The following is a 26,519-nucleotide window of genomic DNA, read 5'->3' as shown; positions in this document are numbered from 1 at the left end:
AAGAAACTGCTCTGAAGTGCTGTCTTGTGCCTATGTACAGTTTTGGGGAGGTTTGTGGTGCTCTGGGAGGGTCTCACAGTGCCCAATTTGCCTGGGCTGAGTTAGCACTGTGGGAATCCAAACTGTAAATGCTCAAGTCTCACAAAACAGCTATGATGTCTTCTGGGTATTATGAAAATTCACTGAATTATATATTTTTTAAAATGCAGTCTTAGAATAACTATACCACATGTATATATTCCTTCACTAATTTTTGTGTATCTTCTCCAAGCAAGGTTTGCTTCCAGAACACATTGCTTGAGTTTTAATGTTTTGGTACACAGAAACAGAATGTGGCTATTGTCGTCTGAGTGTCCTAACAGTGAAAATTAAAGCATTTCCATGTGCCAAAATTAAATATCTGTGATTAAAGATGTTCTGTTTCTCAGCTATATGTTTTCAATGCTAACTAGTTCATGAAAATAAAACATTGAAGGTATATTAACATATGGTGGAGTTGAGACACTCCAGTTCTGGCTGAGAAATATAAGGCATGAATTTATGCAGCTCTTTACCTGTTTCACACAGTACCACTCTCTCTTTCCTTCAGGTGGTGTCTCTATTGTTACATTTGTTTGACTTGATGATCTTAAGGGTCCTTTTGAATCTAAATGCTTCTGTGATATGTTGGTGCAGGTGTATCCTTGCAGGTGTATTTCAGCTATGTTGCTGAAATATGTTGTAGGAAATTGTTTAGATAGGAAAAAAACAGAAAAGGTACTTTTTTTCACCCCCACAAATATTTTCTTAGCATTTAACATTTTTCTTTATAATTTATGAAGTTTCTTTGCACTGAAGTGGCTGGTTAGGTACATGATGTGCATTGCATTTGTAGCTCAGCCACTGCTGTTGCTTCTGGCCAAGCCATCTCACCTTGCTGGGCTTCCTCCCTGCAGGCCTCTGGGAGAGCATGAAGCACCATGACAGATGAAGTGTTTTGTTGTCTAACAGTCTGTTCACATTTCATCTCTTCCATCTGCAGTAAGTGGTAACATTGTTTAATTTGGAGATGGATGTAGAAAACAAGAGGTGATTTTTTTTTGCACACGCTCTGTATACTTTTCTTTAAAAAGGAGTTTCTGAGCTGGTTTATTCTGATAGAAATCAAATATCTATCAGGGATGGAGCAGTGAGAATTTTTAATAAATATCATAATGATTTTCACACAGCCTCTCCAGCTAACAAATGTTTCAGTCTCTATCAAAAGAATAATGCACAGAGTGTCTTTTTTTCTTCCCTGAAAGATATAGGTTCAAGGATATTTGTTCACTTGTTAACACAAAAAACAAAAATTAAGAAATCGCTACTCTTTCAGTAACAAATATTTTCTGTAAAGGGAAGTGAGCTCTTTTGCAGATAACATGAGGACTAAGGGAACTGCTTGGGCTCATCAGAAGAGCATTTGGTGATTACTAGAGTTTGCACTGGGACTTGCTCAGTATCTCTTACGATAAAGCAGTCAGCCATAATTTAGGAGACATAGTTTAAGGGACAAAGTTCGCATTTAAATAATGGCTGTTGGTAGCTCTGAAGGAGCTGTTACTGGCATACTCTGAATAAACAGCATTTTAAAGACTCACTTTAATAATTTTCAAAAAATCTCTTGATGTTTTTCTGCTCTAGATCATGATGGCTAGTGGCTGGGTTCCTGCAAGATTCCCATGCCCAGACATTTTCAGATCTTTCCTTTTCTTTTGGTTAGGACCATTCTGAAAAATACCAGTCTCCTGGCATGAACAGAGCAAGTACTTGCTTGTGGCATCAGAATTAAACAATTCAGAGCCTGAGCCTGAGCTCCCCAGGTGAAGTGAGGTATGGGGGACCAGACCCCCTCCCAGCTCCCCATTTCATGGGCAGGGTTTGTGGGGAATGGCTCTAGTTTTGGCTTGCCAGGTTAAGTTTGGCTGCATCTCCACCATGGGCAGTCAGTCTCCATGCAACAGCAGAGAGATGGAGATGATGGATAGAGCTGCTGGCTCTCTGTGTCACTCTTGGGCAAGACAGGCTTCTGAGAACTTGATTTCAACATCCCTGTCTGGGTGAAGGGGAGTGCCTATGTGTAAGGGAGACAGTGCCTACCAGAAGAGCAGCCACATGTCAAAATGCAATGATTGATGTATTTCTGGGGAAAAAATAACCTGAAAAGGTGTTAAGCTTGTTGGAGGTGGGCTGTGATGTCAAACTGCCTATAGCATCCCCAGTGGGGACATTTATCAGCATAGGGTTTGCTCTCTGTGCTGATTTCCTAGAAAGACTTTTATTACTTTATTTAAATCTTGCTTGCATTTTGCTGCCAGATGCCCTTACTGCAGTGTTATTGATTAGCTTATGCAACATGATAGATGTCAGTCTGCTGCCACCAAAAAGAGCTCAGTCTGTGTCACAGTTTGTGGCTGGCTCTTGTGGAGACAGTGAGGGATTTAGTGAAAACCTCTCCAAAGCCTGCAGTGGAGCTGGAGAGTGGGCACTGCCCAGCGATCCAAGGCACAAATGGGGCTGCAAGCAATGCTGTCCAACAGATAAAAGTTTTTAGAAGCTGATGCAGTCCTAAAACGGAGATTAAAGACCACAGAAATTATTTAAAACTCCCTTTGAAGTACTCAATAGCCTATAGACTATATTGCTTAAGACTATAGGCAGAAAAAAGACATAATTCCTTTTTGTGTCTCCAGGATCCCAGGATGCCTGCGAGGGCAAATATTGTTGTGGAGAGAGGTTGGGAGTCTGTGGCAGCAGGCATCTGGACTGTATGCCTGCAGATGTGTGCAATTCATGCACGTCCACATCTGCCCAGGACCTGCTGGGCAGGCACAGCCCCACAGCCCCAGCGTGGCACAGCCTGGCTGAGCCATCCCTGCCAGCACCAAAATGTGATGAGGGGTTTTTAGCATTTGTTGGCAGAGTCAGCTGGAACATTTCAGGCTATGCCATTTGCTGTGTTTGCTTTATTTCTAGCTTGGAATATATGTCTATACAAACATATAAATCAACGCCAATTTGAAACTTATTGTTCAAAACCCAAATTAGCACAAATCTGACATTATTTTGCCACCAGAAATTAAAATTAGTTGTTTCAAATGCCAGATTGAAACCACTCAACAGACTGACATGTAAAAGAAGACTATTTTGATGGCAGAGGCTCAGCTTTCCTTCTAGAGTAAATTGTATCAGTACAAAAAATACATCAGTAATGCCACTGACATACTTGAGGCCATGCCACCCAGAAGGACTTTGACTGCTGCAAGGAGTGAACCTATGTGAATTTCATGAAGTTCAGCAAGGCCAAGTATAAGGTCCCACACCTGGGTCAGGGCAATCCCAAGAACAAATACAGGCAGGGAATGGACTGAGAGCAGCCCTGAGGAAAAGGACTTGGGGCTCTTTGTGGATAAGCAACTTGACATGACCCAGCTTGCAGCCCATAAAGACAACCACAGCCTGGGCTGCATCCAAAGCAGTGCAGGCTGCAGGGAGAGGGAGGTGATCCTGTCCTTCTGCTTTGCTTTAATGAGACCCCACCTGCAGTGCTGCATCCAGCTCCGGGTTCCCCAGCACAGGAAAGACATGGATCTGTTGGAGCAACTACAGAGGATGGGCATGAAGATGATCAGGTATTTAAACTGAAAGAGGGTAGTCTTAGATTGGTTTTACGGAAGGAATTATTTACAATAACGATGGTCAGCCTCTGCAACACATTGACCAATGTGAAATTGTGGATACCCCATTCCTGGAAGTGTTCAGTGTCATTTTGGTTGGAGCTCTGAGCAATGTGGTCTAGTGAAAGGTGTCCCTGTCCATGGCAGGGGGTTGGACCAGATGACTTCTAAAGGTGCCTTCCAACCCAAACCATTCTACATTTTTTCTAGAAAATATCTGTTTACTGGATGCTGTTATTTAGTACCTGTGCTGTCTTTCAAACACTCAAAGCCCATGTATACTTGTGGGCTTTGCAATGGTTTCTTCTGCAGGGAGGTTTTTGACATGTGCAGGCTGCAGGGAGTGAATGGTGGGGCTTTTTCTTTCCTCCCTGTGTCTCACAATTCAGTACACACTAACTGTGAGCTCTGTGAGCACTGGAGTCCTCCAGGCAAGGGCAAGAACATTTTGAAGTTTTTCTTTCTTTCTACCCTTCACTGAGCATTATTCAGCATGATTTCCACAGTCCTTTTGCTGTGCTGCTAGCCCAGCAGTCAGCTTTTCCTCCTCACTGAGCTCAGTGGGAGTTCATACAGAAGTTTATTAGTCTGAAAATTAGCCCTGAAAGACACAGAGCTGCCAGAATACCACTACAACCACTGTGTCTCAAATCAGTGTGGTCCCTGCCACAAATCACCTCAGTTTTCCCACCATATAGCCATCTATCTTGCTAGATCTGGCTTCTACCTGAAAGTGGGATCTGTTTTAAGTATGGGCAGGCTTAGGTGCTGCTTCTAACCTAGCAGGAGTGAGGTCCAGCACACACCTGCTCCTAATGGGAGTAGTTGTGATGGTGCCTCAGATAACCTTGAAAATGGTGATGTACAAGTTCTTTTCCAACATGGAAAACAACAAGCAGTGAATCCCTTTGTATTATTTATTTTAAAATTTAGTTTGTATACATTGACTGTTTTTATTGGTGATTCATCTGCAATGAAAGTTTGCATCATAGCATCAGAGAAGTATAGCTGGTAGCAGGGGGAAAGAAGATAGAACTCCAGATGCCTTGGCATCTGGTGAGATGGATGTATCATTTCAGGACTATCCTGAATATATAGTAATCAGATATTTTAATTAAAAAGATAATTACAGTCACATTTTTTTCTTTTATATTGCATGGATTCATGCCCACAGGTGCCTTTGTTGTGAATCTGAGGGATAGAATTTATTAAGAGCTTGGCTTTCAAATAATAAATCTACAATATTGGATTAATTCCACAGCAAATTATTCCCTTTGGAGCTGGGGGATACATCATGCTCTTTCCATGATTTCCATCAGGTTTAGAAGGGATGGCACCTTGGGTGACCTGGAGAAATCCCAGGAACTCTCTCTCTCTACTAAAAAATCCCTCAAACATTCACCAAACACACATGAGGAGGCTCACAGCCTCCCTGCAAAAAAAGAAAATAATTTTATATTTCTTTCCAGTCTCAGATCACTGTTGCTTGGATCCAAATCTCGTTTCAGACCAACAAGGGAAACAACTCCATCACTATCACCAAAGGAAGTATGTTGCAAAAGCCTCAGAGTAGTTTTTATTTAAAATGTTACTATCATAAAATTCCAGACTATGAAATGAAGACCTTGGATTCCAATTCAAACATTATCCATCCCCCTTTTTAAAATATATTGATACATAATCACAGAACATAAAACATGCTGCAGTGATACAAATATATTTTCGATACAGAAAGTACAGTACATTATAAACCATGAAAACAAATTGAGGCACTAGACTGAACATCAGTTCTGTTCTGCACTAGCTGTGAAGCTGATAGACTCGCTTTCAATGAACAAAAGAACACTTGCTTGTTTAGTAAACATAACTTTACAGGTCATATCAAATAATGTGCTTTGTTGTGAGACATCACCAGGGTTGCTGGTCCTTTCAGAACCACAACACACCTACACAACATGTGTCACTGCCACAATATGAAAAATAATAACTTTATTGAATGTACAACTCAAAAAAACCCCAAACCTCTTCAGTTATTAAATAAATAATTCTTTCATACAGTGGTTAGTTTATATTACACAGCATTGGCCATTAGGACAAATGAAGTTTAATAAATAATGCACGGGAATATCTCATTTACGCCTCCGTTCGTAATTCTGTGCTACGCTTCCTTCGGAGGACCCTGCAAAAAATGAAGCAGATTGAAGCACAAAGTACAGCCTTGCATGAACACCAGCAAGCACAAGAAGTGTCAGAGACCTGCAGCCAGCTGGCACCATCCCTGAGCTGCTTTGATTTGGTTTTAGCTCAGACTACACTGTCCTCCAGAAGGCTGAAGGTTTTCCCACCTCTCCTCTGCTGAGCTGCTTGAAGCACCATTAACTCAGAGCCCCTTCACCTCCCAGTAATTCATCTAACTGATGGGATCTAAGCATTCAGGTCAACGTGTGGTAGAGGGTTTCTCCACAGACATATTCCTGTGCAGTCATTCCTGTGCAGTCAGCTCTTTGCCAGCTCTTTGAAACTCTCCCTGTCCACAAGCCCTGCACACAGGGATAATTTTACTGTACACTGCAGCAGGAGCCAAGCTCCTCACATGTACTCAGACAACCATGCTGACAAGCTGCAGGCTAAAATAGTCTCAACTAACATTTTTAATGTTTAGTAATGGTAGATCTCTCCTCCTTGCTTATTTAAAATGAGAGTGAAATCCAGAGAGCCCTTCTTGAGTGAGGCTGTCCCCAAACCAGAGACTGAGACATCAGCGTCCCTTTACCCTGCTTTAGCACCTGAGGCTGTAAATCAGCAACATGCTGACACCCAGAGGGACAGCAGGAACTCCTGCCCAATACCAGGGAGCTCAGGGGCTTTTTGCAGAAGAAAACCACAGCATGGGGTAATGGTCCTACCCGGTTAAATATCCTCCAAAAGGGAGAAGCGAGGGTAATCCTAACACTTACTATTCCTGATCTTGCTTTGATTACACAGTCCTTAGGACCTATCTTCTGTAGTGGAGCAGAAAAAACTTCTCACCATTTCCCCCTCAAGGAATCAGGCAGAAAAGCAGTGAATTCTAGTTTTACCTGTCAGACAGGTGTTACATGGCCCAACAGAGTAAAACGTCATTATTCCCTTTTGTTAGAAATACCACATAACAGTACCCTGACTATACCAGCGATTTTGAAATTAGGGCAATGAAATCTTTGCATTTTTAAAAAACACTTTCTGTATTTTACATTCTCACATTAATGTAAATGTAATCCCAGTGGAAACCAAACCCAATTTATTACTTACAGGCTATTTACTTTTGTGATAGCAGATATATTTACAGGTATTATGCATTTAATAGCTATTGCCACTGTAGAAAATTGTACAAAATTATTCATGATATGTAGCAATTTGCAAAATAATGCAGAGAGCAATATTACCAGTCTTGAAGGGGGTTTAATTGAAAATAGAAGTTACTGACAACCATAATTGCGGAATATAGATCACAGCATGTATCCACATAATATGAAGGTGTCAGCTAGTAATTTAACTTTTATCACCCATTTAACAAAACAGTGAGAATATTTCAGAGACATGAAATACACATTTGGTTTTTTATTTTTTTATCTCTTATGCTGGAGAATCAACTGATACTTTATGGTTCACAGTGAGGGATTTCTTCAGTACAGCCCTATAGCACAGGGAAGGAAGGTAGAGCTGTGGGGAGTCTCCAGTTTCCCACAGTGGTTCTGCATGCGAGGGGAGAGGAGAATTCTGCCCTGTATGGATGCTATGGGAAAATAAATTCACAGTATCCATTCAGAGTTTAAAATGTTTTAGGTGAAGTCAAAAGCTGAAAGAGACTCTGAAAGTTTAACAGCCTGATCTGCAGAATGAGGTGGTGTTAATGGCAAAGTTCTATTCCCTCACCTTCTACTCCAAATATTAGGAATAAAGATCTCCAGAGAAGATATCCCTTTACCTGATGAGATCTGGATTTAGACCACAAGTTAAGTGACCCTTGCATTTTCAGCGTCCAAATTTTTCTTGATATGTCAGTAAAATTTAGGCTTTTTTCTTTTATTAGCACCTTGGGGATTAGAAGAATATGCAAGGACAGGGCAGCAATGAAATTTCTCTGAGGAATTCTACCTGAGCTTGCCTGCAGCTTTCCAGCCTGGTCATTTCAAGCATTGAAGTGAAGTGAAAAATCTTGGCTAGCAAAGAAAATCCTGATTCTTTTCCAGAGAACTCTGGATCTACACTACATAAAAACTGCTTCTTCCATCCGCTGTGAGAGAACAAAGAGGCAACGGAATGAAGAGGCTGTACACCACCAAGTATCAAATTTAGTCAAATACATACCAGAATTTAAAGATCTTTTGCCCATAAGTCCAACAAAGGAGTCTGTTTTATGCCCTGAAAAAATATATTTAGGGGTGTTTTAATACATTTTAACTAGGAAGGTTTTTAAAATAACAGGTTCTTGCAAGGAAAGAAGACAGGGTCCGAAACTGCTTATATCACAGACCAGTTGTTCATGTCACTCTCAGACACCAGAGAAGGAGCAGCAGTCTGACTAATCAGACTGAACAGGATAGACCAAGGCACAGGCCAGTTATTGGACATCTTCTCATTAGGTTAGATAGACCTTTGCTTTTTTATTTTTTTTAAAGTATAATGGAAAAACAATGGCCACTAACAGTACAAATTTTATTTCTCTCCCAGTACAATTCCTACTGATCTGAGCAAATGCACAAGAAGGCAGTGTCTTGGTATAGCCTGCATCTGTGTGATGCATCTCTTCTACCTGTTGTTGTTTTATTTCTGTAATGTGGAAGAAAATCCTCCCTCATAGGTCAGGTGGAGCCCTTACTGAAGAGGGAGCCAATGGGACTCTATGTCTGGACACGTCCTAGCTAGACAGTCTGGCTCTATTTTTGGAATATTTATAAGTTCAGGTATTACCTTCCTGTCCCATTAGTAATTCTCAAGACACTGGAAGTGTAGAGGATAAATTACTCCAAGTTTAGGCCTACAGTACATATCAGATTATAGTAGTAGCTATAGTTTCAGATAAGGAATGAAAATAAACTGTTCTTCTTTATCTAAACTGACTTTTGAGACAGACAAGAAGTCTCTCTTTGGAAAGAATTTTGCTTGGTGAATTCATACACAAAGCAGGATACTCAGACCTCACATGTATTAATTCAAGCTGAAGCAGTTTCAGAAAACTATAATTTTTTTACTTTAGTCAGCAGCTAATTTGGCACGAGCTTTGTATCAGACTCTTTATTTGGTCTTCTAATACTAGAGAAAGCATCTTGTGGATAATAGAACACTGGGACACTTGCTGGCCTCTGTGGACAGAGGAGGTTTCACAGTTTCTGTGATATATAAGATCATGTTTACTTAATAAAAATCTTACAGTTTTTCTTTAAACATCATGAGATAATGTCAGAAAATAAATCTATCACTGTGCAGAGCAAGGTAACACCCCAGTGCTGATACCATCTCCTGCTTGGTGTTACACAGAAGCAGAGCAAGGCACACTTATTAATGGGGCAAGATATGGCTTTTCATATGGCAGCACATCATCAATCAGCCCCTCCTGTGAGCAGGAGTCTGATTCTCAGACAATGCTGGAAGCACAGATACAGCATCTCGCATGTGAGGACATGGGTGCTCCCATGAAAGCATTCTTGGGGACTTGGGAATTCATTATTCTAATTTTCCAGATTTTGCCATCTTAATTGCTCCTCTCAGAGTCTGGCAGTAAGCCTGCCTTGCCAACGAGAAAGGCTTACAAAATCCCCCCTTTGGGAAATAAGAGAGAGCTGCAACATCCGCACATTAATATGGATTGAAATCTCAAAGCTCGCAGCAGCTCAGATGAGATACAGGCTCACAGTGGCACTGAAGGGGAGGTTTCAATTCTTTAACAGATCATTTATCCACCAGTGGTGCTGCCAGTCCCTAGCTGAAATCAGTCACCTTCTAAACAATCCTGTCAAATATACTATTCTCTATTAGAATATCTTCTAATGATTGCTTAAAAGATTGGGGTTTTTTTAAACTTACTTTTATGAGAGATCTGGCCATATCCTGATTGGAAGAGGAAAGGAAAGAGAAAAAAGACAAAAAGAGGTGTTAGAAAAGGATTGGCATATACATATGATGCTACTGCAATGCTTTGAAAAATCAAATACAAAAGCTAACCTACACATATTCCACTTAAGGAAATTAGGGAGGTGATTTACGACTGCATTTCTCTTCAAAGAGACTAAAAAACTTTTTTCAGCTTGACCCACACAATACAGATTAGTTTAGCTCCAATTTCTTAGATCAATTATTGGTTCAGTTAACACGTAGAAAATGTGACAATAATTGTATACTGAACCAATTTGGTGATTCAGTGGCGTGTATTCTGACCTATGAACTACCATGCTATCCCTTACTGGGAATTATGTGCTGTAACGGGTACACGCTTAAGATTTTAAAGCCCTCTGTTTTCCAATCAGTGAGTTTATCTCATATAAAACTTAAAAGAAACACCAAACAAAAAAGCCCAAACCTAAAACACCCTCATGGCAGCCTATGGAGCAGATGTAACACATTAACCCCGAGCGATAACCGTGTAAGGTTTGGGCAGGCGCTGGAGAAGAGGCGTGCGGAGCGGCGTGAGCAGCAGTCAGCCCCCCGCCCGGCTCACCGGCATCCCGCTTGCCCATGAGGCCGAAGAACTGCTGGGGCCGGGGTCTGCGGGCCATCCTCTGCAGGAAGTGCTCCAGGGGCAGCGGCAGCTCCTCCTGCGGGGCGACAGCGGGCGGCGCTCAGTGCGGACCCCCCCATTCGGTCCCGCCCGGGGCAGCGCCCGCACAGAGCCCCAGGCTCCGACCCCTCGCTCCCCATCCCGCGGGGCCGCCCGGGCTCACCTTCGCCTGGTCACCGTCCGACCAGTCGGACCAGTAGCTGAGGTCGTCGGTGGTTCCCATCTCCTCGCCCAACGCCTGCGACGAGGCCAGGAGGAGCACGGCCAAAGCCAGCGGGAGCCTCATCGCCGCCTCGACGTCCTGCGGGGGCACAGGTTGGAGCTCTGGCAGCCGGGGGAGGGAGCGCACGGCCCCGCACACACCGGCACAGCCGCCCGGGCGCTGCTGGGGACACACCGCCTCGCACGTACAGCCGAGTTACACCGGCACCCCGCCCCGACTGCTGCACACCCCTCTGGACAGACGCACACCCCGCACCCTCACAGCGGCACACAGCTCGGTGTGCTCCCCAGCACACATACACACACAGCCAGCCGTGCCCCTCCACACACGCACATACAGAGAGGACATAAACACACCCTCACACGTCCACGCACATCTAGGATTCACACTTCCCAAATACACACACGCAGCCAGATACATCCCCTTCATACACTCATTCAGGTACACATGCATCCCCTTACGAACTCGTGCAAAGAGCTACACACCCTAAATGCTCACACTCACGTAGGGATGTAGCTGTCCACGCGCACAAACACAGAGACACGTGTGTCCAGAGGTGCACACTCATCCCTTTGCACATCCAGGCAGATACATAAGGACAGGCACAAAAACATGCCGGCACATCCAGAGGCACGCACGTGCGGCCACACAAGCGCGTATAGGTAACCCCCTCCCAGAAAGGCACACACATACAGAGCGGGACAAAAAAGTACACACGCACACTCCTCACAACCACGGGACAAGCGGACCCCTCGCACACGGGCACGGCCGGCCGGGCTCCCGCAGCGCACGCACCGTCTGCAGCGGGGAGGGCGGGCGCTGCTCTCCGAGCGCATTGGCCGGCCGCAGGAGCGCTCCCCACTTTATATACCTGGAGACGGGGAGGGCCGAGGCAGCCTCATTTGCCTAAGTGCAATTACCCCCGGTTTTATCGTCCCAGCCCCGTGACAGCCCCCGCCCCGGCGAGCAGCGCCCGCCCCCCGCTCCGGCGGCGCCTCTGGGCTCTGCCCGGGGCCAGGCAGTGCGGGCCGGCCGGGCGGCTCCCGCCGCTGCCCCTCCGCTCCCCCGCTGCCCCTTCGCTCCTCCCGCCGCAGCTCCGCGCCCTCGGGGCCGCCCCGCACCGTCCGCGGGCGAGCCGCGTCCCGGCGGCGGACGCGGGTGCGGACGCGGGGTGAGGGTGTGGATGCGGGATGCGGGATGCGGGATGCGGGATGCGGGATGCGGGATGCGGGATGCGGGATGCGGGATGCGGGTGCAGATGTAAGGGTGCAAATGCTGCTTTTCGCCCATGCCACCCCGCCCCGATTCCCCAGGGCTCGGAGAGCTGCTCTCCGCTGCGAGCGGCCCAGCCGGGAGGCAGAGAAGCGGGAAAAGGGAAGGGAGCCCCGGCGGCCCTTCAGAGGGGCAGTTCCTTCCCCTGGATCTGTCTCCCCCGTGCCGCTGCTCAGGTAGCCCCAGCCCACCGGGACGAAAAGTGAGGGATGCACGAAGCTGAGGAGGGCCTTGACCGGGCGGGTGCCGGGTGGGCACCGCAGGTCTGGTGTGTGTGTGCTCCTGCAGAGGGGCTGCTGCCGCCGGGAACAGCCGGCACCGCTGGGCTGGCTGCTGTAGAAGGCGAACGTCTGTACTGGAAAGAGAGCTGAGCCAGTCTCTCCAGCAGCACATCCCTGCCGGCGCCCTTCCCCTGTGACAGCTTTGCGCTGCTGCTGGCATTCGGCTCAGGTAATTGTTTAGGTTATTATCTCTTTCACAGTTACCCCATCTTATTTCTCCAAGGTCAACTGTGTATGAGGCTTCTCAGTTAACCTTGGTGGACCCTCAGCTCCTGTGTTATAAGCCTAAAACAGGCAGTCTGGACAGTTTAGTGGGAATTAACAATGATAAAGATATCTTTTGATAAAGAACGGGATGCTCAGGAGCTCCTTGGTACCACCACTCTGCTTGCTCCAGATTGTTACCATTAAGGTTACAGTGGTAAACCTTTTCTTTAGGGATAGTTCATTGGCATATAATTGTGGATCCAAGGGAGACTCAAAAACTTCTCTAAATAAAGACATGGTTAATATCAGGCCTCCCTGTTAACCAGAAAAGTTCTTCAGAACTCAAAGCACTACCCAGAACACAATCAGGTGAGACCCTTCCAGGTTCTGAGGGTATCTACACTTTGTCTGTAAGTTTACACTTAAATAAGAAAGATTGTGACCCAGTGAACTGGGGGTCACTCTGGTCAACATGGGCTGCTTGAGAGTGTGGTTTTAAAGAGTGGTTTGGAGGAGGGACTTCATGCAGCCCAAGCACCTGCAGTGGGCACCTCTGTTGAGACCTCCAGCATGGGTGGTGAGAATGCTCCTTGTTCTGGCTATCAACAAACTGGATAAAATGTTTATCAACTCTGGAAACCTAAACCATTAGATTTTCATTCTGCAGCACTGCAGTATTCCCTTTGATGTGTGAACTTTGAATCTCTTGAAGAAAAATTGTTTTCTTGTGGTTTTGTTTTTTATTTTGTTTTTGTTTACTATAGTGACAACAGGGCACTGGTCAGATATATCAAACCATGCTTGCCAATTCTGCAAATGTTCCTGAAGCTCATGCCTCTCAGAAATCCTGAGAACTCCCAACTTTCTATGAAGTCAATTTCTATTACTTGGGAGTCCATGGAAAATACAAATTTGAACTGAAATATCCAATCTGTTCTAATTCTCTAATTCAACATTTTACCAAAATGGATGCAACCATAACTTGACCTATGAAATTGCAGGATTTTAATTTTTGAGAGACCAAGAGAAGAAAAATTTAAAAGGGGTCCTTTCCAGTCTTCAGAGACTTTAATGAATTCAAATACTTTATCTCAGACTTATCTAATAGTTTGGGTGGAAGTGAAAAACTGATTAATAGATCAAGCTCACTTTTCTCTTTCTCAATTTTAAAATAAATTGGCTGTTTAATCTTTCTTTGACCTGAAATAGCCAGACATTGCACTATGAATTTTCAGAAAGTGAGCAGATTTCTTAGCTAATGAGCAAAGCTAATTCCTAGGAAGCTTTTCTGAGTGCATTGTCTTAATGTGAAAAGGGAATAGAAGACAAATAAGAAGAAAGCTGAAGCTCCTGCCTTTGTGCTGCCCAGTCCCTGCCCTAGGGATGTACTAGAGCAGGGTAAAGTGCCCTTTGTGCACAAACAAAACCCCCCGTTTATTCACGAGGTTGCTCATAGATATAAAGCTGCTAATATCATGTCTGAGGAAGAGGCAGCTTTATAACTATGAGAACCTTGTGAATATATATGTGAGCTCAAAGGCAGGTACAAGGTGTCTGTGGTGAATATTCCTTCTCTACCCATGCTCAGGGCACAGACCCCACCCCTCTGTTACAGTTAGACTTCTCTTAGACTACTGTTAGATTTCTAAAAACCAGAGTGAAGATTTTTCGTCATGCATCAAGACATCATTAGATTCAAATGACCCAAATAAGGGTTGGCAAGTGACAAATAAGTGTCCTGTGGAAGTGACAGAAAAAGCTGCCTTCAGAGTCCTTATCCAGACATTTCCTTAATAAGGATTAGGAACTGGACTAAAGACACTTGTTGTGGCTTGAATCTCAACACTAATGGAAAACTATTTGGGAAGCAATTGCCTGTGAAACACACCTCAGAGAATTGGTTTTGCAGTAGGCTTGATGCAATACCTCCTGTGTGATGATCCTTGTGAAATGTTTATTTGAATTTTCTGATGATGTTTTGGTTTCCAGTAAAAAAGTCTGATCTTTAAATGAAAAGTTACATTGGCTGCTATACCATTACCTAGTGATTCTTATACCATTAACAAACAGCTAATGTGTGATGGGAAAAGAGCAGATTAATGTGCCCATGTAAGATTCTGTGCAGAATGCAGATTTGAATTTTTTTAGTATGCACAGTTTCAGAGCACTTCATGAAATGAATGCATCTATTATTGTTCTTCAGTGATCTTGTGCTATACAATTGCATACTGTATATTTAAACCTAGGACCTAATTCTTGTGTACATTGAGATAGTTTTTCATCACTTTACCAGGGACATTCAAATAACAGACAGCCCTAGAAGAGTTATTTTATGTAACTTCAAAAATTGGGCATGAGATGCAGTCTACCTGAGCAGAGTGATCATCTCTGTACATATACCAGACCTCAGCTCTGATTTTGATTGTTACAAGAAGACTGGAAATGTTCTTATCCAAAGATAGAACTTCATAAACATTGCAAAGAGAGACTGTGATTGATGAATTCTTAAATTTTTCATAGGTATGTGTCTCCAGGGTAAATAGAATGATTTTGATTGCAGATGAGGGCTCTTTGTAACGCGGTGATTTATTTTGCCACCATAAGATTATTTATTTTCAACGCATCCAAGTGGCATTGAAAAAATTAGCAGAACTCACCATAGCATCCTATTTTCTAATTAAGTATAGACAGACTATTGAATTAATCTTTCACCTTTCTTGTATTTTAAATCTTGCATTACAAATTTGTCATCTTCAATTTTTCCTTTAATGAAGATTTACATTTTCAGAGCATATGCTCGTACATATAAATGCATATGAGGCATATGTGGTAATTATGCATCTCTCTCTCTCTCTCTCTGTCTTTCCTTCTCTTCATCTATAAAGAATCTGCTCTTATTCTTTTGTCTGTGAAATAAAACATTATAGGTTCAATTATATTGTGCTCACGGGCAGGCAAAGGGGGTAGCAGTGAGATTTGCATGCCACAGGAATGCCCTTTCCTGAGCAGGCACAGGCAGAAGCAAGGCTGATCTCACAGTTCCTGAATCATCTACTAAGAACTGAAAATGCAATGTTGATCTTTAATTCTCACTTTGAAAAGTTTACAGGTTTCCCTACTCTTCTTGTGCCTGTCATCTTTTATACTCCCATCACTGCTCTCCATCCCACCCACCCACTAGTATCATCACATCTTACCTAAAGTGAGCTTCCTTTACCCTGATCTGAGGGTCACTTTTGTCCACACCAAGCTAGACATGAAGTTGGGATGTGGGACCAAATGGAAATAAATGTCAGGGTATTGAAATGCTGAAAGTAAACCTACAACATGAATGTTGCAGAGAAGGTTATCCCCACAACCTAATATCTCTAGAGTCAATCATCTGCAAGGGAAGTAATTGCAGTCCTGATGAGCTTCCTGGGCTCGAGAGGGAGCATGTCCTTGGAGAGGACAAAGCACTTACTTTCATCTGTTTGGAGATCTCTGAGGAACAAAGCTGTGCAAAACCATCTCTAAATCTGCAGGAGCTGTGGGGGAGTTGGTGAGGAGAAGGGCCTCTAGAGGCATTTCTAGATGTGTATTATTTCAAAACAGCTACAAGAAGAACAGGGTTTGCTACATGGAGATGCCTTGCCATAACTCTCCAAATGGTTTTCATAAGAAAAGTGGGAGATACAATATTTGTTAAACATTTCAATAGCAAGTACAGGACAGCATTTCTCTCACAGAGACACCATCTGTTGCTTTTAACCATGAAACCAAGTTTTTTTTTCACATTTGCCATCACCAACAAGATGGTCAGCGACAACCATGAAATATGGTACAAAATATTTCCAAAGCTGAGGCAGATTGTGAGCATCGGTGGTCAGAGTTTGACCTGGAAAAACCTGCAATTTGAACTCTCCTCAAAGTGCAAAGGGCTCAGAGCAGCCAAGGAGCAGATGCTTGAGAAGAATTAAGTTTGTCACTCTTGGAAGAAAGCTCCTCACATCGCTTTGTTCGGATGCAGAGACCCTATTTTGTCTCCTGAATACTTACAGGTTTACAAATATATTTATTAATCAATTGATTTGTTTCAAACCAAATCTTTTGAGTCTGAAGCTCACTCCTTAAGGCTTCAGTTTTCTAAGCTTATTTGTCAGTGACCTGTGAGGGTAAGGGAGGATTTAGACTTACTTCATCAACAAGTGAAAGCAAAACCCTAGTTTATAATCTGGGCTCAGCACACTTTCTGTATAGCTTTTCTGTAAGAAGGACAATCTTTTCTCAGAGACTGACCTCAGCCTTAGTGAATTTTGCAGATGGATTGTCAAAGCCTGTTTTCAACACCAGAGCATCTTCTGTCTGATCTGCCACCAGAACCTGTCCTCACTGCACTGACCTCTGGCTGGCTCCTGCTGTGGACAGCAGTGGTGGAGGACAAGGGTCAGGTTGGAGTGATAGCCCAGGAAGTGGAAGAGCCCTGGTCTCACTCCATGGGAATACACAACAGCACTGCAAGGTTATCTGGGAAAGCCGTGGGCACACCACTGTCCCGTCCACTCTGTTTAGACCCCCGTGCAACAACAGCTCTCAGTGGCTGGGCACAGCCTTGCCTCCCACCCCCACTTCCAGACCTTCTCCTGCAGGGATGATGAGGCATGTTTAAACTGGCTGCTTCTGCCAATTCCCCACAGCATCTCAGTGCTCATTGCAATGGCAAAAAAGGAATAGCTGCTCATGGCTGCTATGATTTCTGATTAATTGAAACGCTTTCTTAACTTGAGATCAAACACTGATGAATCATCCTCTTTTCTAAGCTGTATTACAAACTGGATAATTTATATGACTATACCTTCATTGAATATTAATAGTTTTCTCAGTAGCTCACTACATTTGAATAACAGATTCAGAAATCAGTAGGATAAAAGGGCACAGTTTTGGCAAAATTTAAGTTAATTCTAATATTACTACAAGTAACAGGTCTTTCGTAGTTATGTAAAACAACTTTTACAAATGCATAACACTATCTTCATTATTTGCACTTGTTGTGTCTCAGTGTATCTCTCTTCTTGCTCACATACCTTCAACAGAAGTTCACAATATCTCCAGAGGTCTTTGAAATACTCAAAAATCTCACTTATGAATTTTCTACTTTCTGTTTACTTCACAGTTTTTAGGAGACTTAATTCTAATTCCATAATACGTAAGTGAAAACCTGTGCAACAACTTGCAAAAGCACATTGGCATTTTTGGAACAAACACCCAGAAATTTTGTCTTGGTTGTAGCACTGTGCATAGTGAGATAAAAGTGAAGTAAAGAAAAAGAAATTGCTTGAGCACAAAATCAGTGGGAGATGTAAGGAATTCAGATGCTCAAATAAAAGAGAAAAAAAAAGGTAGAGAAAGGGAGAAAATAGCAACACAATTTCACTGCTTTGATTTAGCCATATTTTAAAAAATTGTAGAGTTCTAAACTCATGTCTGTGACAAGTTAATTTTAAAGTAGGTTACTTCCTGGCAAATCCTTCAGGTAGAAAGATAACAAACAGTGTGAGATGAATTTATAGGGATTATTTATTGCACAGAAGTTTAACAGAAGTAGCTGCCTAACCAAAGAAGGGCTATTCATACTGGAATTCAAATGTGTGTCCTGAGGAGGAAGGTGACAGAATTGCTGGTGGATGCTATGGAAACTCTAGACTTTTTCATCAGATTGTATGTGAGGATATTTTACCTGCTTGTCGCTGTCATCCATTCCCACTCACCCCACGCTGAGTTCTGAGCAATTTCAAAACCTTGTCATGTCTGACGCAAATGCTTTAGCAAGAGCTGAGCCCCACCGTTGTCAGCAGGTAAGAGGGAGGGACAGCTCCTCACAGCAAGTCTTGGGGGACCACCTCCATGCCCAAGGAAATTAAAGAAGCTCTCTCTCACCCCCCAGCCCCCACTGCTCGATGCAAAGTCCTTGATATGGTGGGATTCATACTTAGATAATTTGCATCTGTTTCTTCTAGTATTCCTTTTGATGTGCAGGATGAAAGACTTGAGGGCTCTTTGTGAAGGGCTAGAGGACAGAGCATGAGCATCACAAAACCTCGGGTTGGTCTAAGGAAGGAGGATTCCCTGTTGAGTGTTTGGGCCCTGCCTGCTGTGCCCTGTGGTGCCCTGAAAGTCAGAGCTCGGTGAGAGCCCTCTTCCTCACCCCCTTTTCATTCATCCACATCTCACCCACCATTATGTTTTTGCTCCCAGGTTCTTCCTCTTGTTAGTGGAGACCAGTGAATGATGTGTTAACCTAGAAGCACCCATGCCTTTGGGAGAGCTCTCACTTCTACTGGGTTTGCAGTCATCTGAAATGAGATATTGGTCTGCCTGAGACACTTGCTAGTTGCTGTCCAATTAACAATTCAAACAGTCTTAAGAAATAAATTCTTTGTAAGTTTGAGGAATAAAATAGAAGTAGTCAAGTTGAGAAGGTGAGAAAATCAAATCTTTTAGGAATGCTTACAAGAAAACATCACTGGGTCTTTACTTGGCTATAAAAAACCTTGGCGTGGAAAATAAAAACTTTCATCCCTTCAAGGAGTGATGCAGCAGACTCTGTCATTCCCAAATATAAAGCCTATTTCTGCATACCACTCAACCCTGCTCAAAAAAGGGCTGCATTCCTGCACTCTTCTGGATTCCTTGTCTTTCTCCTCGCCGGCAGCAATAAGAGATGATCCTCATCTAGGTTTATACAGTTCTCCATTTAAGGAAAAACTGTCATATTTTAATTAATCAAGAGATGCATGAGGACTTATCTCAGAGTGACCATTAAGACCCATGCTCTGCCTCCATGTCATTGCCCTCACAGATGCATTGTACTGTGGGTACACAAATAGTTTTGGAAATTTTCATTGATTATAAAAGTGTACCCTGAGCAGTTTTCTAGACAGTTGATTTATCCAGGACACCCAGAACAATGAATTCAGACAAATTATGAACAAATTTGCAGCTGTGCTGGCTCCCACATAACATGCCAACTTGAAAGTTCACTTGGCTCTCTGTACCCACAGCTGCACACAGAGCTGGGGGCATTGGCTGTGCTGTGCACAGGCAGCACTGCTTGTCTGTGGCCATGAATGTGAAGGAGGAATGTTTTTTTAGTAAAATGTACTTCAGTTGACACAGTGTTTGTCCAAATAGTGGAAGCATATCACATGCCTTGCATGTGTTCTAAATTGAGGAAGTCTTCCTGTATTTTCATATGTTGTTGTTATTATTATTATTATTATTATTATTATTATTATTATGGATTTAGATACATAAAAACATTAGGACTACAGTGTTTAAGTTTTAGCTGATTATTAGAGTACTTCAAGGAATGAAATTCAGGTTCCTACTTCTCCTGACCAATACCAGGAAAAAGGAGTTGCTTGAAAACAGGATGCTTGCAACCATCCAATGCACTGTCAGACCACCTGGGGTTAGTCAGTAGAAAGTGTGGAACACTCTTATCTTGCCTATCTTCAAGGTAATCGTCTCATCAACTGTTTATTCTTCCTTGAAAGTAAAGATCTGAACTACTCCTTCAAAGAGCTCAAGGGAATTGCTGTGGTCTTTTAAAATGGTGGGAAAGATGCTGCTCATTTTAACTAATTTGGGAAGTGGTTTACATATGGATTGACCATAATTGGTCAATTGGTACACTCACTGGGCAATGCATTAAAGGCAATGCACATTGCTCAGTGATTTATTCTTAGCTCTGGAAAAGAAGGATGAAGGCATCATCATTAACCTTCACATAAAGCTCTGGTGAGTGAAAACAGACTGAGAGGTGACACCATGCTTAGCAGAGCTGATAGCTCCATTGCAGCAGGGAAAATACTTTGCTGATAATATTAGAATGATATAAGATCTATGCTAGAATAAAGATGTCTACTCTAAGGCAGCATGTTGAATAAACATGTTCTAAGTGAAAGCTGGAGTGGTGGACATTTCCCTCCCCATCTTGGAATGTCGATAGCTTGTGTTTATAAAATGTTCACATCTTTCTTGAGTAGCTTATCCCAAGTTGTGTGCAGTTAAATTTGTTTGGACACATCAAAGTTAAAAATATTACTCAAAGATCCGAGGTCTATTACCTCAGGAAAAATTATGTATTCTGTTTTTCATATGTTCTCAAGTATTTCATTAAACATTAGTGGTTTTCTATGCTTTTTATACTTTTCCCTTGATATTTTCCTTAAGAAAAATGGAAGATGACAGCATTTGCTTTCGAATAAAACTGTATTTTTATACTAACTTTTGAAAGTAAAGGTTTGTCTCTGGCACATTGGTTTGATTATAATTCTTTTAGTAGCTACAATTATTTTATTAACATACAGCCAAAGTCTACACGCATGGTCAAGTGTACAACATAGAAAACAAACAACAGGTGACAAAACCCCTTTTCTCTTGAAAACATCAATAAGCACATTTGCCAAGAGCTAGACTAATTTCACCATCATTATTACTTCTACATTAAAGGCAATTTATCTCTTTTGTACCTTAATAGACTAAATTTTTAAACTATTATTTAGGTGTGACTTTCCACAGAAGCAAAGCAGAGATTAGGAGAGCTCATGCATAGACACCACTTTAATCTCCTTGATGTCAAAACATGCATAGATTTATCTGGTGCCTTCTCTTCAATGGAGATGAGTCTGTGATTTTTTTTCTGTAGCTTTGCATCATGAACAGAGGCTGTGATACTACAAGCAACTCTGGGTCTTTTGTGCTCCAAGGTCTTCACAACTACCATAGTTCCCACATGCTCCCAAGACTTGTGGAAAAGGATGTGGGTTCTGTAGCAAACAGAACTAAAGCATGAAGGCTTTAATGAAGCAGCCACATGCAGCCCTGTGCACACACAGTATCTTCTGTGTCCTAGGAGAAGTCTCTTACAGGAGTTTTGTTGGTTTCTTGAGAGAGGAAGATGCTGATAAGACATCACCAAAATGTCAAAAATCGTCTGTAAATGAAACCCCTCCCTCAGTCATGTGGCCAGTCCTGAGGACCAGTACTTGCACTAGACTGAAGAGTTTTGGACTTGGAGAAAGTTTTGAGATGTGCTTCAACTTACATTGATTCCATGATCTGAAGCTAGTGTCCCAGTCAGCCTGTTGGATGGAATTTTTGCTATGGAAAATGATCCCCTTCCATGTAGTGGACAAATAACAAATACAAATAACTGATTGAGAAGTGTAAGAGTGTGTGCTCTCTGTCTATCAATGATTAAGAAGGGAAGAGCAGGTTTGCTTTCCTCTATATAATTTTGAATTTATCTTAGAACTGAGAAGGCATGGACTGGGTGACATCCAGAGATACATTTCAAACTAAGTTCTTCTTTGTTTGGGGAGGGACGTGATGGGAACAGTAAGAGGGTGGAACTGGTTTGGGAAACATGACTTTAAATCTCTTTTTTCTTGCTATTCAGCTGCACCCATTGTCCCACATGACACCATCGGCATGATGACTGCTGAGTGAAGAATGTGCTGTTTTCACCTTGGATACCTTCCTGTCACTAGTGCAATGGTCTATACAGATGGATCTGTTGTTGTTTGGTGCTGGGGCTTCTGAGGTAGTAAGGATCTGCTCCTTGATTTTGGCTCAACACTTTAGTAATATCAACACAGAAGAAGTCAAAAAACAACAACAAAAAGAAGCTCCTTTTAAATTAAGCTATTTTTCTTTGGGATAAACAGGAAGATGATGCATGAATAGTGAACCTGAAGAGAGCTCAAGAAAGATAATGCTCTACTTGCTGAGCAAAGGAAGAGGTGGTGGGCTTTTTTTGCACTTTAGGTTCATGACTTAAGCCACAAAATGTGACACCAGAGATCAGGGCTGCTGTGGTATATGCACCCAAGGGAGAGGAGCTATTGCTTGTCCAGGGCTTCTAGTACAATCAAGAGAGGGAAATGATTATGGGGACTATTTCTACTCACAAGGGGAAAACAGATTATTTGAGTCATTTATCACTGTCTATTATATAGTAATTCCACTGAAGCTGTAGATGGTCTGAATATAACATAATGTAGCAGTAGGGTAATATAAAAAGAAGAGATACATGATTTTTTCCCCTTCCTTTCCAAAAAGGAGCTATTGTATTTATAATTGCTTAGAGCAATGGTACTTTTCTGGTTTCTTCAAGATTCATGATACAAATTTTCTGCTCTGTTCTCATGCTTTTCTTACTGGCTGTATTTCACAGCTGAGCATTAAGAACCATTTTTGCTTAAGAAACACTCCAGGGTGGGATTTGTCCTATTTGTCCCTACATCCCTATGACAGCAGGGATGAGCTGCCTTTCCACAGGAGCCCTGAGTGTGTGTCTTGAGTCACCTTGTGATGCACACTGATGTGCCATGGGACTGCCAGCAGTTACCCACAACAGGCACCTATTTGCATATTCTGTGATTCCTCTCCCACATCCTGGTGATGAGCACTTAGGTTTTGCTGTCAGACAGAGTTGATATATGGCTAAGTTATGTTCCTGAGCACAGGAACATGTCTGCATCCCAAGCCTAGTAATAGAGACATTGCCTATGTGATGTATTTTACCATACCTAAGCATTATATCGATATATTTATTCAGCTTTGCTCTTATCTCAAGGGTGCTTCAAGCATCCTAGAGATCTTAATCAAGACTACATTACCTATGGCATTCAAACACTGGAGAGTGACTACATCTTTCATTTCCAAAAGAGGAGAATTACAAATTCCCATAGTCACTGAATGCTCCAATGCTGGCCAATTTGCCCTTAGTGATGTACAATAAAATATTCAGTTTTCTAGCAGTAGAAGCACGATATGAATTATATTGAAATCAGAGTGAATAGGAATAGTGAGGATTTGATCTTGTTAGTGGTGAAATGTTTATCCTTCAGATACTCTGTTTTGTTTTGGTAGAAAGTAGTGTTTTCCTGTACATTCATATATTAAATTGTTCTGTCAGAAACCACAGTTTTGATCTAGAAGACTGTGTTGTGTAAATCAGCCTTAACCTGCCACACTCTCACTAGAGATGGTTTTATACATTATTCTGTCAAGTGCTGACAAAATCATCTTCCTGATAGCTCATACAAACACCAGAAAGGTTTTATTTTAATAGAGTACATAAATATGAATAAAAATAAGGAAAACTCATGAAATCATAAGTAGCTTGTGGTGGTGTTAGGTAAGCTGCACAGTTTACTGTGCTGTGGTAGGACATTATAAAATTATACTATAGAAGCACAAAATATGTTCAAGGATCTTTTTATGTCCGGGTGAAGAAAGTTAACTTATCTTCAAAGCTGCATTTGCCCTTCCTAAAACATGCTGCAGTTTCTTCCTCTCATGAGCTCTGCACAGTGTCTAAGCTGTCAATGCCATCCAAGTGTCTCAACTGACTGCAATCAGTGTTCAACATTTTAGAGCAAAGAGGAGAAAACATCACTCTCAAATACATTTTTCAAGACCAGGTATCACAGTCAAGAGCAGGAGTTGCTTGAGGAGAAATTATACCATGAGAAGAGAAATGGACAAGAAGCACAACAAGAAAAATGAGCAATTTCCATACTGATCCAAAACACCTGGGCTGCTTAAAAATATGAAGGATATGGGAACTCATTGCAAGTGTTTTGAGAGTGTCTGCATAATAAAGGTGATGCACAAAGGCATTAAGCAAGCAGTTTTGGATTTATGCCACCAAATTATATTTCAATTGAAATGGGAATGGAGAGTGGTGCTATGCTGTTGTGATAATCTACAATGTGTCAAATGCACCCATATGTAGCATAAAGTTGCTTTATCAAGGGTAGACCCAGTTGCATTTAAAGGGAATTTAAATTTGGGGTGTGAAAGACCTTTTCTTCCCCTTACTCCATCTGTATCACTGCCAAACCGTCTTCTTTGATTAAATTATGTCCTCCATATTAAGACTTTTACTGTAGAATTTAATTCTCTTTGCTAATTTTGCAACAGCATTTGTATTTCAAAGTAAAATAATATTCAGGATAATTAATTCATTAACTAACTCATTCTCAAATTAATTCAGGATTTCTCAGCTTTTGAATCACTAAAACAATAGAAAAAAAAGAAGATAAATGCTTTCTTATTAAACTGGTTATAAGACTTACTTTTCATATGTAAAATAAAAATGCTTTTATGTTAACAGGTCTGTTATCTTGTCAATGAATAAAGGATTTATTGGCCTAATATCCCTTTTTGTTCATAAAAGAATAGATCATATGAGAAATGTGATTTGGAATGAGTAATAATTTATTAGTTCATTGTAAGCTTTAGCTCAGCTTCTTAGGAAACAAGACTTGTATCATCATAAGGTCTGTGTGTTTCTGCATCAGTTCTTCAGCCCACTATGAACTTTTCTCCACGTGATAGTCACAATGCCAACCAAATATGGTAAAAGTAATGGCTCCTGAAAGATTTTCCTCAAATTGCAGGAAGACAGAGTCCGTGTCATAACAACATGGTTGAAATTACTGCTCTCCTATGGAGAAAATGCCACAGGATGTGGCTGTGGAAAACTAAAATAGGGTAGAGCCACATGAACCCAATGCATGTATTTGCCTGCTCACTAAACAATTTGTACACTTGAAGAGCTGTATATTCTGTCTTTAGACACCAGACTCATCTGTATTATTACAAATAGTAAAAATATATAAGCCTTTTCCATCTGGTTTGAAGCAATTGAGTTCATAATGACATTTTGGGAGACTCTAGGTGGGTGACAGGGAGACGATCTGGCAATTTTTCAGGCTGTAGGAGCTAAGGGAAGATGATAACAGTTTTCCATAGAGAGATGGATATGGACTGTTTTTTTACTACTGCTGCCAGCACAACAAGCAGGAGGCATTACAGAGCAGCCAGCAGGAGGAAAGTTCACAAGGAGTTATGTATCACAGGGGCAACTTGCAGACATCTCTTCCTGGGATGCTGTAAAAACATTTCTTGGGTTCATTAACAAGCAGCCATGCGTCACAATCAAAAGGGATCAAAATATGTATTGAAAACTCCAGGATGTCCTTGAGATTTAAATTTAGGGGGACAGGAAATGTTCAGTAGTGTTATTGTCTCTATTTTTGTCTTTTTTGCTATCTTCTCCTATATTTGGGGAAGTTGGATTTATATTACACAAAATGCTTTACATTTATGTTATTTAGATTTGTTCTAAATTAATTACAGAAGTATATATTTCTTGATAATTTTACTTGCAAAGTAAAAGTTTGCCTTGCAAAGACAAACTGCTTTAGACTGATTTATTCACACTCATGATTTTGTGTAAGATATCTGAGGGTGCCACTCCAGAGACACCTTCTTACAAGTTGGAGGCAGGACATCCATTTTTGCTCCATCAGCTTCTTCTAACTGCTCAAGCTCTCCCCCTCTTTCTGTGTGAGACGTTGTCTGCTGTGATAATCAGGCTATGCCACATTTGCTAAAGGATACCTGCTGTGCAAGCCCCTTTGAGGGAGCCTATAGCATTTGCATCTCTTGTAAGACCTGCCACCAGGAGAAAAGGGAATGATGGGAGGGTGAAAATATGGCTAATTTGAGCAGTTGCACAGTTTCCACCATGTGCTGCTTCTTGCCATGCTCCTCAGATTGGTCTCAGATGCAGGGAGGGAACAGATGTGTGACTTGGAGGACGCACCAGGAGCTGAGGTTCCATAGTGACTTATTATGGAGCTTTAGCACCTTTCACTGGTGGATAGGTACTGGCCTGCTCTTTTCTTTTCTTTTCTTTTCTTTTCTTTTCTTTTCTTTTCTTTTCTTTTCTTTTCTTTTCTTTTCTTTTCTTTTCTTTTCTTTTCTTTTCTTTTCTTTTCTTTTCTTTTCTTTTCTTTTCTTTTCTTTTCTTTTCTTTTCTTTTCTCTTTTCTTTTCTTTTCTTTTCTTTTCTTTTCTTTTCTTTTCTTTTCTTTTCTTTTCTTTTCTTTTCTTTTCTTTTCTTTTCTTTTCTTTTCTTTTCTTTTCTTTTCTCTTTTCTTTTCTTTTCTTTTCTTTTCTTTTCTTTTCTTTTCTTTTCTTTTCTTTTCTTTTCTTTTCTTTGAAGAGAGTGAATATGGCCCAGCC

The 26,519-nt window shown here is 41.8% G+C and overlaps 1 protein-coding gene and 1 long non-coding RNA gene across 5 annotated transcripts; one reads left to right on the top strand and one right to left on the bottom strand.

Moving 5' to 3' along the window:
• Positions 1-5,244: 5,244 nt before the first annotated feature.
• On the bottom strand, positions 5,245-11,596 carry TAC1 (tachykinin precursor 1). Of its 4 annotated transcripts, none has more exons than XM_088162058.1 (6): positions 11,471-11,596; positions 10,616-10,753; positions 10,393-10,489; positions 9,762-9,785; positions 8,046-8,099; positions 5,245-5,874 (listed from the first exon to the last, which is right to left on the bottom strand). In XM_088162058.1, exons 2-6 carry the CDS (start codon positions 10,736-10,738, stop codon positions 5,825-5,827), a joined length of 348 nt encoding a protein of 115 aa, XP_088018184.1. In that variant the 5' UTR covers positions 10,739-10,753; positions 11,471-11,596; the 3' UTR covers positions 5,245-5,824. The 4 variants fall into 4 exon arrangements, with proteins under 4 accessions (XP_088018184.1, XP_088018188.1, XP_088018190.1 ...); XM_088162062.1 differs by having other exon boundaries at positions 11,397-11,573; XM_088162064.1 differs by lacking the exon at positions 8,046-8,099.
• A 301-nt stretch (positions 11,597-11,897) lies between these two features.
• Positions 11,898-24,598, top strand: LOC148225118 (uncharacterized). The gene is made up of 2 exons (XR_015802603.1): positions 11,898-12,397; positions 21,125-24,598. It is a non-coding gene; the product is annotated as an uncharacterized LOC148225118 (long non-coding RNA).
• The last annotated feature ends 1,921 nt before the right edge of the window (positions 24,599-26,519 follow it).

This window comes from Sturnus vulgaris, chromosome 1 (assembly GCF_052056855.1).
Source record: "Sturnus vulgaris isolate bStuVul1 chromosome 1, bStuVul1.hap1, whole genome shotgun sequence".
NCBI lineage: Eukaryota > Metazoa > Chordata > Aves > Passeriformes > Sturnidae > Sturnus > Sturnus vulgaris.
This window is presented reverse-complemented; position numbering and strand designations above follow the sequence as displayed.

Coding starts and splice junctions, on each gene's coding strand:
- TAC1 (XM_088162058.1), bottom strand. CDS start 10,738: ATGAGGCTCCCGCTGGCTTTGGCCGTGCTCCTCCTGGCCTCGTCGCAG. Junction 10,490..10,615: donor CGGACGGTGACCAGGCGAAG/GTGAGCCCGGGC, acceptor GTCGCCCCGCAG/GAGGAGCTGCCGCTGCCCCT. Junction 9,786..10,392: donor CATGGGCAAGCGGGATGCCG/GTGAGCCGGGCG, acceptor TCTTCCAATCAG/GATATGGCCAGATCTCTCAT.